This window comes from Muscardinus avellanarius (genome assembly GCF_963383645.1).
Source record: "Muscardinus avellanarius genome assembly, chromosome: X".
Classification (NCBI taxonomy): domain Eukaryota; kingdom Metazoa; phylum Chordata; class Mammalia; order Rodentia; family Gliridae; genus Muscardinus; species Muscardinus avellanarius.
In genome coordinates, this window is record NC_137792.1 from 42738220 (window position 1) to 42755615 (window position 17396).

Genomic DNA, 17396 nt, shown 5'->3' on the forward strand with positions numbered 1-17396 from the left:
AGTAAATAATTGGCAAAGTGAAACGACAGCTTACAGGATAGGAGAAAATATTTGCAAACCTTATATCTGGTAATGGGTTAATATGCAAAATATATAAGAAATTTAAAAAAATAGTATTTTAAAAACCCTATTAAAAATGGGCAAAGGACCCAAAGAACATTCCTCTACAGAAAACATGCAAATGGCCAATAGATACATAAAAATGCTGAGCGTTACTAATCATCAAGAAAATGCAAATAAAAACCAAAATGAGATCTCATCTTACGCCTGTTAGAATTGTTATCATCAAAAAAGATGAGAGATAAGTGTTAGAGAAGATTTGGGAAAAGAGTACTTTTATATATTTTATGGAAATGTAAATTAGTGCAGCCATTACAAAAAGAGTAGAGAGACTCTTCAAAAAGGTAAAAATAAAACTATCATAAAATCCAGCAATCTCACTTTTCTGGGTATATATCAAAGGAACAGAAACTAATATATCTGTATGCTCATGTTTATTTCAGCACTATTCACTATAGCCAAGGTATGGAATCAACCTAAGTCCCCCATCAACAGACAAACTGATAAAGTGTAGTATACGTACATAAAGAGGGGAAAACTAGTAGGCCTTAAAGAAGGAAGAACTCATAATTTATGATAGCATGGATGAATCTGAAGGACACTACACTAAATGAAATAAGCCAGCCACAGAAAGACAAGTGCTGTATAATCTCATATGTGAAATATAATAAAGTTGAACTCATAGAAATAGACTAAGAATGCAATGGATTTGCTAATTAGCTTGATGTTATCATGCCAGATTTTATGCATATATCAAAGTGTCACATATATACAATTATAGTTTGTCAATCAAAGATAATATTAGGAGCAAACCAAATGTTAGGAGCATGTATGAATGTATCACTATGAATTTTGCTATAATGTACACTTAAAATACATCAAGAAAATTAATAAAACAAGACTTGCTGGCACACGTCTGTAATCCTGATACTTGGGAGGTTGAGACAGAAGGATAGCAAGTTCAAGGTCAGTGTGTGGCAACAGAGTGAGACCCTGTTTCAAAATAATAAAGAGTGCTGGGTGTGTAAGTCAATGGCAGAGCACCCCTGGGTTCAATCCCGAATACCATGCACAAAAAAGATTATTAAAAATACAATAGTAGTAAGATCCAGATGCATTGATGCATTCCTGTAATCTGAGAACCTGGGAGGCTGGAACTGAAGGACTGCAGGTTGATGGTAACTTAGTGAGACCCTGTTTCAAAATTAAAAAAAAAAAGGGCTGGGGGTATAACTCAGTGGTACAATGGACTTGGACTCAATCCTCAGAACCACAAAAGGAGTAGTAACAATTTCTAAAAATTAAAATAAAACAGTTCACTAATAATTTAAATTTTGATTACAGTTGAAATGATAGTGTGTATATATTTGATTAATTATCAAAAGGTTAAAAAAGTAACCAGGCAGGGTGGCATATGCCTGTAATTCCAGTATTTGGGCAGCTGAGGAACACAGGTTTGGGGCCAGCACACAGTATTTCGCAAAACCCTGTTTTAAAGTAAAATAAGCCGGGTGTGGTGGCCAACACTTGTAATCCCAGCACTCGGGAGGCTGAGACCAGAGGATCATGGTTCACGGACAGCCTCAGCTACTTAGTGAGGCCCTCCATAACTCAGTGAGACCCTGTTTCAAAATAAAGAATAAAAAATAGGGCAGGGGGTGTAGCCCAGAGGTTGAATGTCCCTGGGTTCCATCCCCAGACCTGTAAAATAAATAAAATAAAATAAAATAAAATAAAATAAAATAAAATAAAATACAGCAAGGTATGTAACTCAGAGATAGAATGCCTCTGGGTTCCATCTGTGGTAACACACAACAAAAAAGATATAAGGATGTGAAAGAACAAAGATGCATTTACGATGAAATTGTTAAGCAAAAGAATCCACACACTTATATAGCCAATCAATTTTTGACAAAGGGGCCAACATCATACACTGGGGGAAAAATAGCCCTTTCCACAAATAGTGTTGACAAACCTAGTTACCCATAGTAGAAAAATGGAAATAAATCCCAACTTCTCACCCTACACAAGTCACCTCAAGATAAAACAAAGACCTGGAAATTAGACCAGAGACAGTTACTTGCAGAAGGCATAGGACCAACACTCCAACATATAGGCATGGATAAAACTTCCTCAATAAGACCCCAATGGAACAAGAAATTAAAACAAGGATTAATACTTGGGATTGCATTAAACTGAAGAGCACTTCTGTGTAGCAAATGTAACGTATCAAGAACCTTACTAGAGAGCCAACAGAATGGGAGAAGATCTTTGCTAGCCGCTTCTCCACTGCGGAACTACTATCTAGAATATATAAAGAACTCAAGAAACTCACTGCCAAAAAAATAACCCAATAAAAATGGAAGCCGGGCGTGGTGGCGCACGCTTGTAATCCCAGCATTTGGGAGAGAGACTGAGACCAGAGGATGGTGGTTTGTGACAGCCTCAGCTACTTAGTGAGGCCCCCCCATAACTCAGTGAGACCCTGTTTCAAAATAAAGAATAAAAAGTAGGGCAGGGGGTATAGCTCGGAGGTCGAATGCCTCTGGGTTCCATCCCCAGCCCCGCAAAACAAACAAAAAATAAATTAATTTAAAAAACTGGGCAAGTGAACTAAATAGATACTTGACAAAGAAATAAAAATGGCCAGTCAATACATAAAAAAGGTTCAACATTTTTAGCAATCAGAGAGATGCAAACCAAAACTAACTACCCTGAGATTTCACATAACCCCAATTAAAATGGCAATCATTAAGAACACAAATAATAATAAATGCTGGTGAAGGTGTAGAGAAGAAGGAAACTTTGATAAATTTCTGATACATTGTGAGTGGGATCACAAATTAGTGCAAACACTTTGGAAAACAGTGTGGAGGGTCCTCAGAAAAATGGTAATGAACCTACCAAATTACCCAGCTATGGTACATCTGGGTATATACCCAAAATAATTGAAACCAAACTACCACATTAACACACACATATCTGTTTATAGCAGCACAATTCATAGTTGCCAAACTATGGAATCAGCTTAGATGTCTATCAACAAATGAATGGATTACAAAACTATGGGATATACACAAAATAGAATTCTACTCAGTCATAAAAAATAACAAAATTATGTCATTTGCAGGGAAATGGAAAATAGATGGAACTGGAGAATATTATGCTGAGATTAGTCAGTCACAAATAGTGAAAGGTCAGGTATTTTCCCTCATATGTGGAAGTAAGGGAGAAATTGAGACAAAGAAGGAACTCTAGACAAAGGAGGAGAAACCTTAATGGAGTGAGAGAGGGGACCTAGTGAAGGGAGGTAGGAGTGGGAGGGAGAGTCAATGAGGGGAAAAACGTCAATGGACACGATGCAAATATACAAGTTTATCAGTGCAAATGACATTATCTTGCATGGGGAAGAAGAGAGAGTAGGATAAGAGCTGGGGAGGTCTCACTAAGTACTGTGGGCATGTATGCCTCTATCACTCTGAATATCATGCTGTATGATTGTAATGCATAAATAATATAAAAATGTGAAAGAGTAGAATTTAAAGATTTGGAAAACTGTCTATATTACAAAAAATGAGAAAGCATGTTTGAAAGGAAGTGGCAGACCCACTGTTTAAATAGGAGATTAGTGTAACTGTGAACTTTAGACCTGATCAACCATCTCAGTAAAAGCTGGGGATAGAGCCAGGCGTGGTGGCACATGCTTATAATCCCAGCGCTTGGGAGGCTGAGACAGGAGGATCGCACAGGTTCAAAGCCAGTCTCAGCTACTTAGTGAGGCTCTCAGCAACTTAGTGAGACCCTGTTTCCAAATAAAATATAAAAAATAGGTCTGGGAGTGTTGCCCGGAGGTAGAAAGCTTCTGGGTTCCATCCCCAGTAACACCACCAAAAAAAAAAAAAAAAAAGCTGGGGATAGAGATGACATTAGGTTTGCAGAATTGCTGCCAGCTGGGACTAAAAGAAACAAAGAAAATGAAACAAAATGAAGGGAGGTTGTTGGATTCTTAGATATTATAGGACAGAATTCTAGAACTATTTGTCTGCAAACACATGTTATTGTTCAAGACAGGGAATGTTAGACCCTAAAGATGATTCAGAGATCATCAGGGTACCATTTCCAACACAAGTCCAAAGTGCACAGGTTTGGGGGGCTGGGATGCCTCCACCAACCTCAATTTCAAAGGGTGGGAGTAATGCCCAGCAAAGTTGTTGGTTTGCAGCTAGTTGGGCAGAGCTCTGCAGGCATGACCTTTTCTCCAGCAGAGAACCATAACATGGATGGGGGCACTGCAGAGAGCCAGTGTTGGCCATCCCTGGTTGATTTGTTGGGTGACATTGCCAAACAAGTGGGTCTGGAAAGTAGAGCATGAAACCAAAGAGGAATATTCAGTGTGTGTGTGTGTGTGTGTGTGTGTGTGTGTGTGTGTGTGTGTGTGTTATTGGCGACTGAACAAAAGAGTACCCTGGCACTGAGTCAAACCTTCGGCCCTATTTTTACTTATTCATTTAGTTTGTGGCACTAGGTAGGGATTGAATGCAGGGGCAGTATAACCTCTAAGTTACACTACCAGCTCTTTTTATTTTGAAACAGGTTATTACTAAGTTGCTGAGGCTATCCTTTAACTTGTGGTACTCCTGTCTCAACCTCCTAAGTACTAGGATTACAGACGTGCCACCATACCTGGCCAAAGAGAACTATTCCTGTTCTTTAAGACCTCATGGAGTTTGCCTTGCTAGAGGCTTGCTTGGACCCATCAATCCTTCCTTCTTTCCTCTTTCTCCCTAAGTGTGTCCTGCCATTTGTTTGACTTCACAGGTTCATAGCTGGAGAGTAAATTTGCTTCAGGTTCTCCCTCCCATATCTAATTTAAATGGTATTTAAATTATAACTTTGGACTTTAGTCTTTAGAATTAACGCTGAACTGAGTTAAAACTTTGCGGGGTTGTATGGACTGAATTTGTTTTGCATGTGAGAAGGACCTGAATTTTGAATGGCCTGAGGCAGATTGTCAGGGATGGAATTTGTGTCCTCTCCCAGATTCATATGTTGATTAACCCACAACATGATGGTTATAGGCGGTGATGGAGACCTCATTAATAGTATGAATGCCCTTATAAAAGGAACCCAGAAAGCTGCATACTCTCTTTTCCATCATATGAGGAAATAATGAGACGCCCACTAGCTATGAACTTGGAAACAGGCCCTCACCAGACACAGACTCTTCCCTTGCCTTGAGCTTCATCTCTCCAGCCTCCAGAAGTATGAGAAATAAATACAGTTCAATCCATTCAGTTGATGATATTTTTGTTATAGCAGCCTGAACTGCCTAAGACATTGCTGTTCTAGATATCTAAGGCTTTTTGCCCATATCCTAAATCTCTTGCAGCAGAACCCAGAGCTCAGGTATATTAATTGTTTGCTTGACAGTTAAATTAGATTCTGTCAGTCCATTTGTTTTGTAAACTCAAAAGCACTGTCTAAATGTGAGGATCTAATAATATTATGTTTGCAAAGTGCATGAAAGTCTCAGGTGAAATGTCCTCTAAATCACAAAATCTTCTAAAGATATATTTCCTTAAAAGAAATGTTGTTTGGAATTGCTTATAGAAAGAAAGGTTGAATTTAGATAAAACTAAGTCAGTGGTGGGTGCTGTAATGTGAACTCAGCTGCTCAGTTTTATCAAGGTTTAGGTAATTACAGAGAACTGTTAGGCCTCCCACTTTAGCCATTGGAGCGGTCTGGCCTTATTTTCCAGAAACTTCCAACATTGGAATGGGTAACTACTAATAATTATGCTAGGCCAAGTGTAAATTGGATTCATTCTAGATGAACTACTAGTCATGGAGGCACTATGCACGAGCTAGAGGGCTCTTTAGTCACTTTGAACCGATTTGTTGATCTACCCAATTTACTTGTCTAGCTTAATATTCCTACCCCCACGTCACAATGGTGGGGCTTAGAAAATAGAAAAAGAGCAAATCAGGCACAATTGAAGATTTCTTTCAAAAGCATGGATTAAATGTGAGGGGAACTAATATCTCAGTTCTGCCAGAATCCACCATGATTTCAGACAAGGCAAATAACTGAAACTCTGAGGCTCAGATTTCTCATCTGCTCAGTCAAATTGGGCAATCATCAGCTTTTCAGGTTGAAAGGAATGTTGGAGCTCAATCTAGTTTGTCCACCTGGAAAATCAATTTTTTAATACAATAACCTGATAAGTAGCTGTATAACTTGTTTGCTTGTACTAATTCTGGTGATGAGGAGCTTTCTGCCACAAGAGGTAGCTAATGCCTTTACAAAGTTTATTCTTTTACTAGGCCAAAATCTAAGATAAAGTGTTCTCAGGCTTCAGGCTTTAGGAACCTGGAATGTACTCTTTTGTAAGAAATGTATTTCCTTGTCTTTGCAAGGGTTCAAATAAAGGCTATTACATCGTCTCCAGAAACTCTAGAATCTGGAGTTTAAAAATAATTTTGAGTTGAGCGTGGTGGCGCACGCTTGTAATCCCTGCGCTTGGGAGGCAGAGACAGGAGGATCGCAGAGGTTTGAAGCCAGCCACGCGCTGGCTTAGGAGACCCTGTTTCCAAATAAAAATGTAAAAATAGGTCTGGGAGTGTAGCCCGGAGGTAGAAGGGCTTCCAGGAACCCCAGTACCACCAAAAAATAAAAATAAAAAAATAATTTTGTGTGTGTGTGCATGCGTGCGTGTGTGCGTGTGTGCGTGTGTGTGTGTGTGTGTGTGTGTGTGTGTGTGTGTGACTGGGGACTGAATCCAGAGTCATTCTACCTCTGAGCTACATCTCCAGCCTTTTTAAAAAATTATTTTTATTGGAAACAATGCCTTGGTAAGTTGCTGAGGCTGGCCTTGAGCCTATGATCCTCCTGTTTTAGTCCCCAAACTACTGGTATTACAGGTGTGCAACACCACTCCTGGCTCTAAGATTATTTTTTAGGTCAGTTTCTATTCTGATAGTCAGTGATTTCATGAAAATTTATGAGAAAAAACTAACCTTTTAATCTGGCCTTGCAAACAGTTTCTTGTTTTCAACTTTTTCTTTTCTATTCTTTCTTTAACCCTATCCGCCCAGCCTCAAACCTTTCATTTATTTCCTATCTCTTTTGCTTCTTTGTCTCCTCTTGTCTTTGTCTTCTTTACTTCCTTTCTCCTTCCTTCCTTCTTTTTTTCTGATAATGGAGATAGAACCTATGGCCTCTCACATGCTAGGCAAGTGCTTTACCACTTAGCTAAACTTTCAGACCCTTTAGCCTCTTTCTCATATTTAAGTTCTTCCCTGTCCCCAACTCAGAATCCACTATTTGTATTATTCTTACTCTGTGGCTTAACTCTGTCTTGCTTGACTTAATCTATAGCCTCCTCTCTGAATTTCTGGCCTCTAGTTTTTCCCTGTCTAATCCATCTTGTATCTCTCTCTCTCTCTCTCTCTCTCTCTCTCTCTCTCTCTCTCTCTCTCTCTCTCTCTCTCTCTCTCTGTGGGGATTGGTCCCAGGGGTTTTCTACCTCTGAGCTACACTCCCTAAATCTATTTTTATTCTTTATTTTGTAAAGGGGTCTCACTAAGTTGTTGAGGGCCTCATTAAGTTATTATGTTGCTAAAGCTGGCCTCCAACCTGTGATTGTCCTGTCTCAGCCTCCCAAGCACTGGGATTACAGGTGTGCACCACTGTGCCCAGGCTCCATTCTGTATTTCTAAAGTGTGCCTCTGAACCCTTTTATTCCCTTTCTATTCCTTCTTCAACTAAATTTGGATCATATTGCAAATCTTCCCTACTCTTCAACCTGCCATCAAAAAATCTCCACCATCTCACTTTCTCAAACCCTCTAGGGAAATACATCCCCATTTCACTGTATTCCAGGAAGGTTCTATTTTCCTATTACTCAGCATTTTTATTATACCAGTTCCACTGCCTGAATTTTCCCCTTCCCCAATCCCTCGCCACCAGTAAAATCCTATCCATCTTGCCAGGTCAGTCTCAACTCTCTGCTTTATTAACTCTTCCCAGAGGACTGTAGCCTACTTCGCTGTTCGTCCACTGCACTCTGGGACCATTTTATTGTCTGTTTTATTCATCCAGAAATCAATCACACCTTGTCTTATAATATCTCTGAAATTATTTATCTCAGGTACTGTAGTTTAGCTGTTTCTTGTGTGTATATTTTGTCTCCCAACTACCTAAAAGCTCATCAAGGCCATGTGTTAAGATTACACCACCTTTTCAGCTGTCTAGGGAATAGAACTGCACACTTAGTATGGGCTGGCTCATTAATATGTACTGACTAGTTTTCAATCGATTATCCAATTACTTTGTCACTACTTTTATAGACCACTAAATCTATGATTAATCTTCCCACACCCCATTTGTCAGGCACTAGTGGTGACAGAGGATAAAAAGGACTGTTAGAGATAAGGTGCATATGGGAGAAAACATATTTGGCTCTTTAAGCCTCAAACAAGATGAAGAGCTAAGATACTGGTGGTGAGATTTCTCTATCTGCTAAAAGTGTTCCTTAATAGATTTAGGTCCCTGGAGCAGTTCCAAAGAGGTTGTGATTACAACCTGATACTCACAACTCTTCTAAGAGAGTAAACAGGCAGATTATTTTTCCTTTCTACTTTGGGCTGGAAAGTCAATACCTAGGTGTTTAATTCATTGGAGACAGGAATGGCACATCGATTTTTTAACGACTTTCTCTAGCATTTCCTTTTGCATTCCTTGATGAATAATTAAGATTGAAAGTATCCCATGTGACCTTTGATGACAAATTTAAACTGTTACATGATTTGTAAGAAGTGTTCATTCCAGTTTGAGTGGAAGTAAGCCAAAAAAAAAAAAAAAAAAGGAAAGAGATTCCTTCATAGGATAAGGATGGGCAGGGAGCACAGAATTTACAACTTTCCATGATTATCTCTAATTCTATGTCATCCTGGCTTCATTGCCAGGTAGTATATGTGCTTCTCCATCATGAGAGACAGAGAAAATAAAAGAATGAAATGCTGAATGCTCAGTCATATGAGAGACCATCATCAGATGCTAACAATGAATCTCTCAATGAAGCATGTACATTGTTGGCCTGGGAGAGGTTTTAATGATATGTGGAGAGGACAAAGGCTGGCTAACTTGTCATGTCCTTCCATCATGGCCATAGGTAGCAGAAGTAGTGAAGTAGTCAAAAGCCTGAGAAGTCCTAGGGGAGTGGGAGTAGATAGATGATTCTTCTCCATGGCAGTATAATTTTCATTGTTGTACTGGGGATGGGACCAAGGGCATTTGACCTCCATGCTATACCCTGATAACTTATAACTGGTCAGTCTACAGAGGAGCAGGCTGAGGGCATAGCTTGGAGTTTAAATGGTAGCACCACATGTTGCACAGAGCAATAGTCAGAGATTTAGTGTTGCTGGGAAGAAATAGCACCTTGATAAGCTTTGGGGAAGACTGATCTTTGTTCTTCTATGTTTCTTTTGTAATGGACAGAAAACAGAGAAGCAGAATTACACAGAGGTTAAGGATGTAAGCTTTAGGATCAGGCAGCTTAGGTCCGCACCCTGGATTTGCTACTGATTATTTATTTCCCCATGGTCTTGTTCCTCTTTCTTTCCTACTCCTCTTCCTCCTCTTCCTCCTCTTCCTCTTCCTCCTCCTCCTTCTTTCTCTCTTCTCTCTCTCTCTTTCTTTCATTCTTTCTTTCAGTGGTACTGGGGGTAGAACCCAGAGGCTTTCTACCTCCTGGCTATACTCCCAGACGTATTTTATATTTTATTTGGAAACAGGGTCTCACTAAGTTGCTGAGAGCCTCACTATGTAGCTGAGGCTGGCTTTGAACCTGAGCGATCCTCCTGTCTTAGCCTCCCAAGCGCGGGGATTTCAAGCGTGTGCCACCACGCCCAGCTTGTTCCTTCCTTTTTATGAACCTCAGTTTCCTTAGCTGTTACTATAGTCATTCTGCAGCTCCAAGTCAAGGTTGCTGACTGCACCTTTCCTAAACAAAGGTATCTAAGTTAGCTGCTTATATACATCTTGAATGACTCATTCATTGGAGACTGTAATGGTTTGAAAATAGAATGCCCTCTAGCCCTCATGGAAATGGGGCGGCAATGTTACAATCAGGGCTTGGCTTATACTCTCAGCAGTGGATAAATCCTTTGTAATGAATTTGTCTGGGTGGTGGCTGGGGCTGAGAGGGTGTGGCTGGAGAATGTGGGTCCCTGGGGGTGTAGCCTCGAGAATTACATATGGTTCTTTCTCCCGTGTTTTCTTTCTTGCTTCTGGCCTTCATGAATTGAAAGTGAAGCCTTATCTCTCCCTTTCTCCACCTCCTGCTGGCATGCCCTGAGATCCATTGTCCCTGTAACTAAACCCAAAATCTCCAAAAAAAAAAAAACAAAAAAAAAAAACTGTGAGTGAATAAATCTTCCTTTAAGTTACATGGTTAGGTCTTTGGATTACAGCAGTGAGAATGCTGACTAAGCCAGAGAGGTGGTGACATCTACATAGCAAGTGGATGTGTACAGAGGTATCTAAAGCACACACTTACCAGAGTTCGAGTCAAAGTGAAGTATCCCTACTCAAGAATAGTTTTAAACGGGTCTTCTAACAATAGCTATGTATAATTGCTACTTGGAAAACAATGGAAGCTATGCTTCCATTTTATTATTTCCCTTATTAAAGGTGGCTTTGATTAATGCAGTTGATGATTAAATGTTTACCCATGAGATTTGTGTGAATTCTTTATTTCCTTTACCTTTCGAATTTCTCCCTGTTGGACGGTTTTTATGATGTTAATCCAGTCTTCCATTTCTTTCCGATCAGGTGCGGCCAGGGTGACTTTTCGTTGTGGTGTGATAACCTAAGCAAAAAGTTACTTCATTAGTTGGTTGGCAGTCCACAACTATCCTCCCAAGCAGAGTCTGTGATCTCTCTAAGGAGCTAAAGAGATCAACCAGGCACAGCCCAAGGCACTTCTTGAATACAAGGACTAGTCACAACTCCTTAGATATGCACACAAAATGATGCTGGAAATAGTAATAATTAAGGCTGCAGTGGCACTTTCTATGTGCCAGAAACTATTCTAACTCATTTTCAGTATATTATTTCAATCAGTCTTCATTACAACCCCATGAGATGGGCATTGTTATTTTTCCCATTCCATAGCCAGGAAAACCAAGATAAAGAGAGTTAAACGGATTTTCCTAGGGTCACCCAACAGGTAAATAACTAAGCCAGAATCTAAAGCCAGATTCTTTGGTTCCAGAATCCATGTTGTTAAACACCAGGCCATGCATTGTCTATCACTCAAGAAAGGTTAGCCGGGCGTGGTGGCTCATGCTTGTAATCCTAGCATTCGGGAGGCTGAGACCGGAGGATTGCAGTTCGCGGACAGCCTCAGCTACTTAGTGAGGCCCTCTGCAACTCAGTGAGACCCGGTTTCAAAATAAAGAATAAAAAATAGGGCAGGGGGTGTAGCTCAGGGGTCGAATGACCCTGGGTTCCATCCCCAGACCTGCAAAAAAAAGGTTGCCTGTAAACCTTACATTCTTACTGCTTTTCTGTCTACTTAAAATAGTAAAAGTATATATGCCTGTTATGGTGTACTTCTTTCTGTCTGAGGAGAAAATGAGATGTCCAAAAGTCCAGTTTCTTTCTTTCTTATGGGTAGGGGCAACCCAAAGAGAATCTTACAATTTTCTCTCTTAATCTTGCCTGGTTCAAAATCCCAGGCAGGAATAATTAAGGCACTCTGAGAGACTAGCAGTTGTAGACCATGGGAAGAACTTGGTCCTTTCCCAGAGGGGTGCAGAGTTCATGAATAGCTATGGCATCAGTTAATATATGACTTAAACCACCCCACTTGCTTTTACTACCAACACCTTATATCTTTCAGCAAGAGTTCATCACACCAATAAGCAATTTTGTTCTTTTTGCACATAGCACATCAGGATTCTGTGGTAGATGATTATAGGAGATATTTGAACCTGTGATCACAGCCATTCATTTAGTCCAGACCCATTCTTAGTGGGAACTGATGTAGAGTTCCTCTGTCCTTTCATAAAGCTAAGGAACAGTCTAGCCCTTGGGGTCCTTTGACAGTATGAAGATCACAAACTTTACTCTATAAGATTATCACCTAAAGGTGATCAACAGAACCAATCAGCCATTCATTGGAACCCCCTCAACTTTGTTCTGGGTCATTGTGGTGTAGTGAGAAAGAAATAGAAGCTGGCCATCTCCTTCTTAGATCCATCTCATCTCATTTCAATGGAGGATTAAAGATGTACCAGCTGTGGAAAGAGGATGTTGGGTCTACAACTTTCTAGTCTGCTAAATACCATTCTTTGCCCGCTAAAGAAAACCTTCAGGCTCCACAACCCACTGCTGAGGCTGGCAAAAGACAGTTCTGGGAGGAGGTGAGTAGATTTCTGGATGAATGTCCTTGCTATTTTGCAGTGAATTTTCTGGTCTGGATTCACTTGAATGACCAAAGCCACATGATTATGTCTGGCAATCTAAGCCCTTGAATACTTCCTTAGAAAACCCTCTGCTTTCTTTGAGGTCCTCTCATCGTAATCTCAGCATGGAGTATATTTCATTTGGATTAGGTTCTTATCTGTTTTATCAAAGGAGAGGATGTCATTTAACTCTATTATCCCAATAAATTATATGACACTTTCTAGCTGTATCTTGAAACTCTGCCAATCATACTCTTCTAAATCACCTTCACTGGGAGGACTACTGAATTCTGAAATAGTTATACACACCATGCCTGCTGCAATCAGCTTAGTTATATAGCAGGCTGGTAATACAAACAGGACAGTGCCCCCTCATCGATGTGTTGGTAGAAAATGCTTGTATTTATAATAACATTTTGAAATCAAAGGACCTTGGGAAACCTAATGTCCAGAGAGGGAACAAGTGGTATGACCTCCCTGCCCACTGCGCTCATTCAGCCATTCCCCATCTTACTTACACAAAAACTGTGACAAAGATTTCTACAGCTGCTTTCTGCCACGGTGGCTTGAGACAGATTAATTGTTTCGAAGTGTACAAACTGGAAAGATATAAGAGGGAGAGGGACAAAGAGCCATCTGGTTAATGAGGCAAAGGGATATTAAAAAGAAAACGCACATACGTGTACACACACAAGGCAGTCACAATCCAATCATTTATTTGTCCTGAGGGCTGGGATTTATTTAGTGACATTATTTTTTTGATATGTCATGAGAGAAATAAGAAAAAATAAAGCCAAACTAAACCTAAAAACCAAAGACAACTTTTCCCAAAACTTTTATGTGGATTTAGAGGAAGGCTTGGGTTTGTCCAGTCACAATTATTCTAATATAAAGGTGAATGCTAGAGAAGATAGCAGGATGTGGTTCAGTTTGAGTCCTATTAATACAGATTATTATTAGTTCCTATTCTGTTGGGTGGAAGCCTTTGAACATACTGCTTGTCCCACCCAGTTTGTGGCCTGTATCTCCTTGTGCACTGGACATATTAGATACTACCCAGCCAGCAGTAGGAAGTCAGTAAGTACTACTGATACAGACATGGCTGGCTTCACCATTCTGCAACTTATGCGGTTGTGCAGGGACCTATGTTTAGAAGGGCTCCGTGCATCGTTTAACACTCTGCTATTGCCGTCTTGAAGTTCTTAATGAATTCCCTTTAAGCTTGTGTCTTGCCCAATGGGACAATGGGTCATGTGAACGGAGGAGACATGCACGATACTCATGTCTTGTTACTCCATTTGCATTTCGTCATGTCCTTGCCCTAGAATTTCAGAAGACCTGTCACATGTGAAAAGTCAGCAAAATTCAAAGCAAGTCCAAGGTAAGTGTGTTTAATCTATGACTGAGTAAGGAGGGGAACCAATAGCCACCAAGAGCCACATGTGCTATCAGAACCAGAAGTTGGAACAAACAGAAAAGAGGCAGTAGTGTTATGGGAAACAGGAATAATCGTGGAGTCCAACTGTATTTTTCCTTACTCATGTCCCTTCACAGTGTTCACCAACTATTTATGCTGAAAACGAGGACAACGAAGTAAAGGAAGAGATATCAGAAACCAGAGTCCCTTTTCCTTTGAGTCAGAAAGTATTGCTAGAATGTGTAAATACAGTTGAACTAGTCTACTGTGTAGTTTTGTGTACTGGTGAGAACAAAACACAGATGCATGCATGAGCTACTAAATGCAAATCATATAATTTGGGTGATGCTATAAACAGGTCAAATGCTCACGCATTTGCATTTAAAACTGGCATGATACAAAGTGCTGTTGAATGGTAAAAACCCATAATAATCATTTGAAATTTCAATTTTCCTTTACTTCAAATGACTTTAAAGATCAAATTAAAAATGCCAATTATCATTGCTTATTAAAGCATTACATGTTAGTACCATTAACGGCACATCCCTCCTGCTTAATAAAATGCCCTGCATTTTCATTTTTCTCTGGGCTTCACAAATTATATTGTTGGCTCTGGGTGCAGAATCTAATTGAGTAGTCTATGGAAGGGAAGAGAAACAGGAAGTGGAAAGAAAACTGTCCCTCATTTGTCCCCAAAGGTAGGTAGAGTAGAAGATCCACCCTAATACTTGTCCATGTGTCTTTGCCTCTTGGCAATATCCCAATTCAGCATTTCCTAGCTCCCACCCAGTAACTCAGCTGATAAGATCCTATACATTACCGAGGGATGGTGTGAAAAGTAGAGTGTCTGTCCTTGAATCAGACAATATCTAAGCTTCCATCTCTTGAAGGAGTTACAGTTCTTCAGGAGAGGTCCTTCCTTCAGTATTTTCTGAAAGACAGAGCATGGCAGTTGATTAGACCTATTTGTAAGAGTATATCACTTGTTCTTTTAGATGGAAAGATCAGACGCGTTGAAGACACTGTATCTCTGCCACATACTTAAGAAATGGCCTGTAGGCTAGAGAGGAACACAAGAAAGTTTAAGCAGAAAAAGCAATTGGTTACCCTTGTATAATGCACTCAGGATAGTTCTTAGGATATACCCTTGTATAACCTATTCAAGGTCCTTAAGGTACAGGGCCTGTGAACCATTTGTGGGAAGGGGTGGGAGGGAGAAACATGAATACAGGAAAATAAATATTCCTAGGATTGGGAACAGTGACACATGCCTGTAATCCCAGTACTTGGGAAGATGAGATAGCAAGATTTCAGGTTCACGGCCATCCTCAGTAACTTGGTGAAACCCATTTTCAGAATAAAAATAAGAAGGGCTGGGGTGTAGCTCAGCGGTAGAATTCTCCTAGGTTCAACCCCTAATACCAAAAATTTTTTAAAAAGATATCATTGCTAAGAAAGCACAAATGGTGGGAGAAAGTCTGAGTTTAATAAAGACAGATATTCTCAAGTATCCAAGTGGTAGCTCTAGACAGGGCACTCTACTCAGCTCCTTTAGAGTGTTTCTTTTAGAATATTAAATTATATCATGTTCCTTCCCCAAATGCAAACCTCCAGTCTCTCCCTAACACTCTTAGAGCCAATCTTAATTCTATACCAAGGCCTTCACGGAACTCTTAATCTACTGAGGAAGCAAGCTCATAAAAAAGGGCATCAAAAGACAACTACCTTCTGATCACTTTCTACCTTCTGATTACTTTCTTTTTTTTTTTTTTTGGCGGGTCTGGGGATGGAACCCAGGGGCATTCGACCTCTGCTCTATTTTTTATTATTTACTTTGAAACAGGGTCTCAGTAGTTGCAAAGGGCCTCACTAAGTAGCTGAGGCTGTCCGCGAACCGCGATCCTCCTGTCTCAGTCTCCCAAATGCTGGGATTACAAGTGTGTGCCACCACGCCCGGCTTTGATTACTTTCTTTACATAGTCTGATCACTGGTTTTCTAGTTTACATTTTCCAGTTAGAACACACTAACCCCACACTAACCCCAAGTAGAGACTTTTTGCCATTGAGGACATACTCCATCATGTTTTTTTTAAAATATACTTTTATTGATGCATTGTAGTTTCACATCATCATGTAGTTCAGTGGGATAGCGACATACCTGCATATAGCACTTAGTGAGCTTCCCCTGGCTTCCCCCAACTCTCTCTTTTTCTCCATATATGACATTGAGATTGGCAATGATATGCTCACATATATGTACCTAAGGTCAATGGAGTATTTCCTTCAATAATTCTTCCTTACCCTCCCCTAGACCACCTCCCTCTCTCCACTGGAGTTTCTCTTCCTTTATCTAAAGCCCCTTTTGTATATACCATGATGCAAGACTGCTATCTGGGAGAAGTACTCATGTCCACCAAGGTGGAGCTAGATGACCAAATCAAGGCTCTACTACAAATTTTCTCCATCATATAAATTTGAATTTATTATTAAGTGGTGGTGGAGATGTTTTGTTTGGCTTACCTAGTGTTTTCTCAAAGGTTTTAAATAGTTGATAATATTTAAATTGCAGAAGATTCCATACAGAAATCCAGATTTCCTATTTTTTTTAATCAGAACATGTAGCAACAGTGGAATTATTCTCATATGGTAACAGTCTGCTAGAAACATGTAGCAGCTGCCTGCTCCAGATGGGGTACCAGACTCTTACAGGCATTGGAGTTTGGGACTCTGATTTAAACAATTCTTTGCCACTTTTAGCCCCTGTCCACATCTATACATTTTGTTCAATTCTCTAACCAGCCACGTAGTACTAATGGATAGAACCTCTGTATGTCAAGTGAAAGGGTAGTTCAGAGCAATCACAATTTACCTGAGCCTTCTTGACAACTTACGAAAATTGCAAGGTTATTGTTATGGTTTGGATATAAAATGTTCCCTGGAAAAGGTCGTGTGCTGTGAACGCAGAAGTGTTCAGAGGTTAAAGAACTGAATCAAATCAATAGGGCTTCAAACTCATCATTGGATAAACCCATTGATGGATTAATACTTTGAATGTATTTATTAAGTGGTAATGTAGGGAGGTGGGGAACAGCTAGAGGAAGCTGGTTATTGGGGGTGTGCTCTTGGGGACTATATATGTGCACAGACTCCCTGTCTCTTCCTCTCTCTACTTTTGAGTCTCCATGATGGGAGGTCAGGGACCCTTGGAGCACCTAGTGGCTGTCATGCAATGCTTAGAAGCCAGGCCTGCGGACTGAAACCTCTGAAACTGTGAGCAGCAATAAACCTTTCTTCCTCTAAGTTTTTCATGTCATGTATTTAGATCATAGTGGTGAGAATGGTGACTGAGATAGCTATTTTCCCACCCTTAAGATACAAAAGGATAGTGCCTAGGAAGTGTGACAAAGAAAACAATAAGATGTTGTGGGAAAGGAGTAGATAGCAT

The 17396-nt window shown here is 40.1% G+C and overlaps 1 protein-coding gene across 1 annotated transcript in view; it reads right to left on the reverse strand.

Annotated features, from left to right (window-relative positions):
- DGKK (diacylglycerol kinase kappa) overlaps positions 1-17396 on the reverse strand; it is a gene marked incomplete at both ends in the record, with an annotated part of 168427 nt that overhangs the window by 93812 nt on the left and 57219 nt on the right. Inside the window, 3 exons of the mRNA XM_080718578.1 lie at positions 10830-10934; positions 13053-13133; positions 14772-14882. Coding sequence (XP_080574704.1) covers positions 10830-10934; positions 13053-13133; positions 14772-14882 — 297 coding nt within the window. The remainder of the gene's footprint in view (positions 1-10829; positions 10935-13052; positions 13134-14771; positions 14883-17396) is intronic.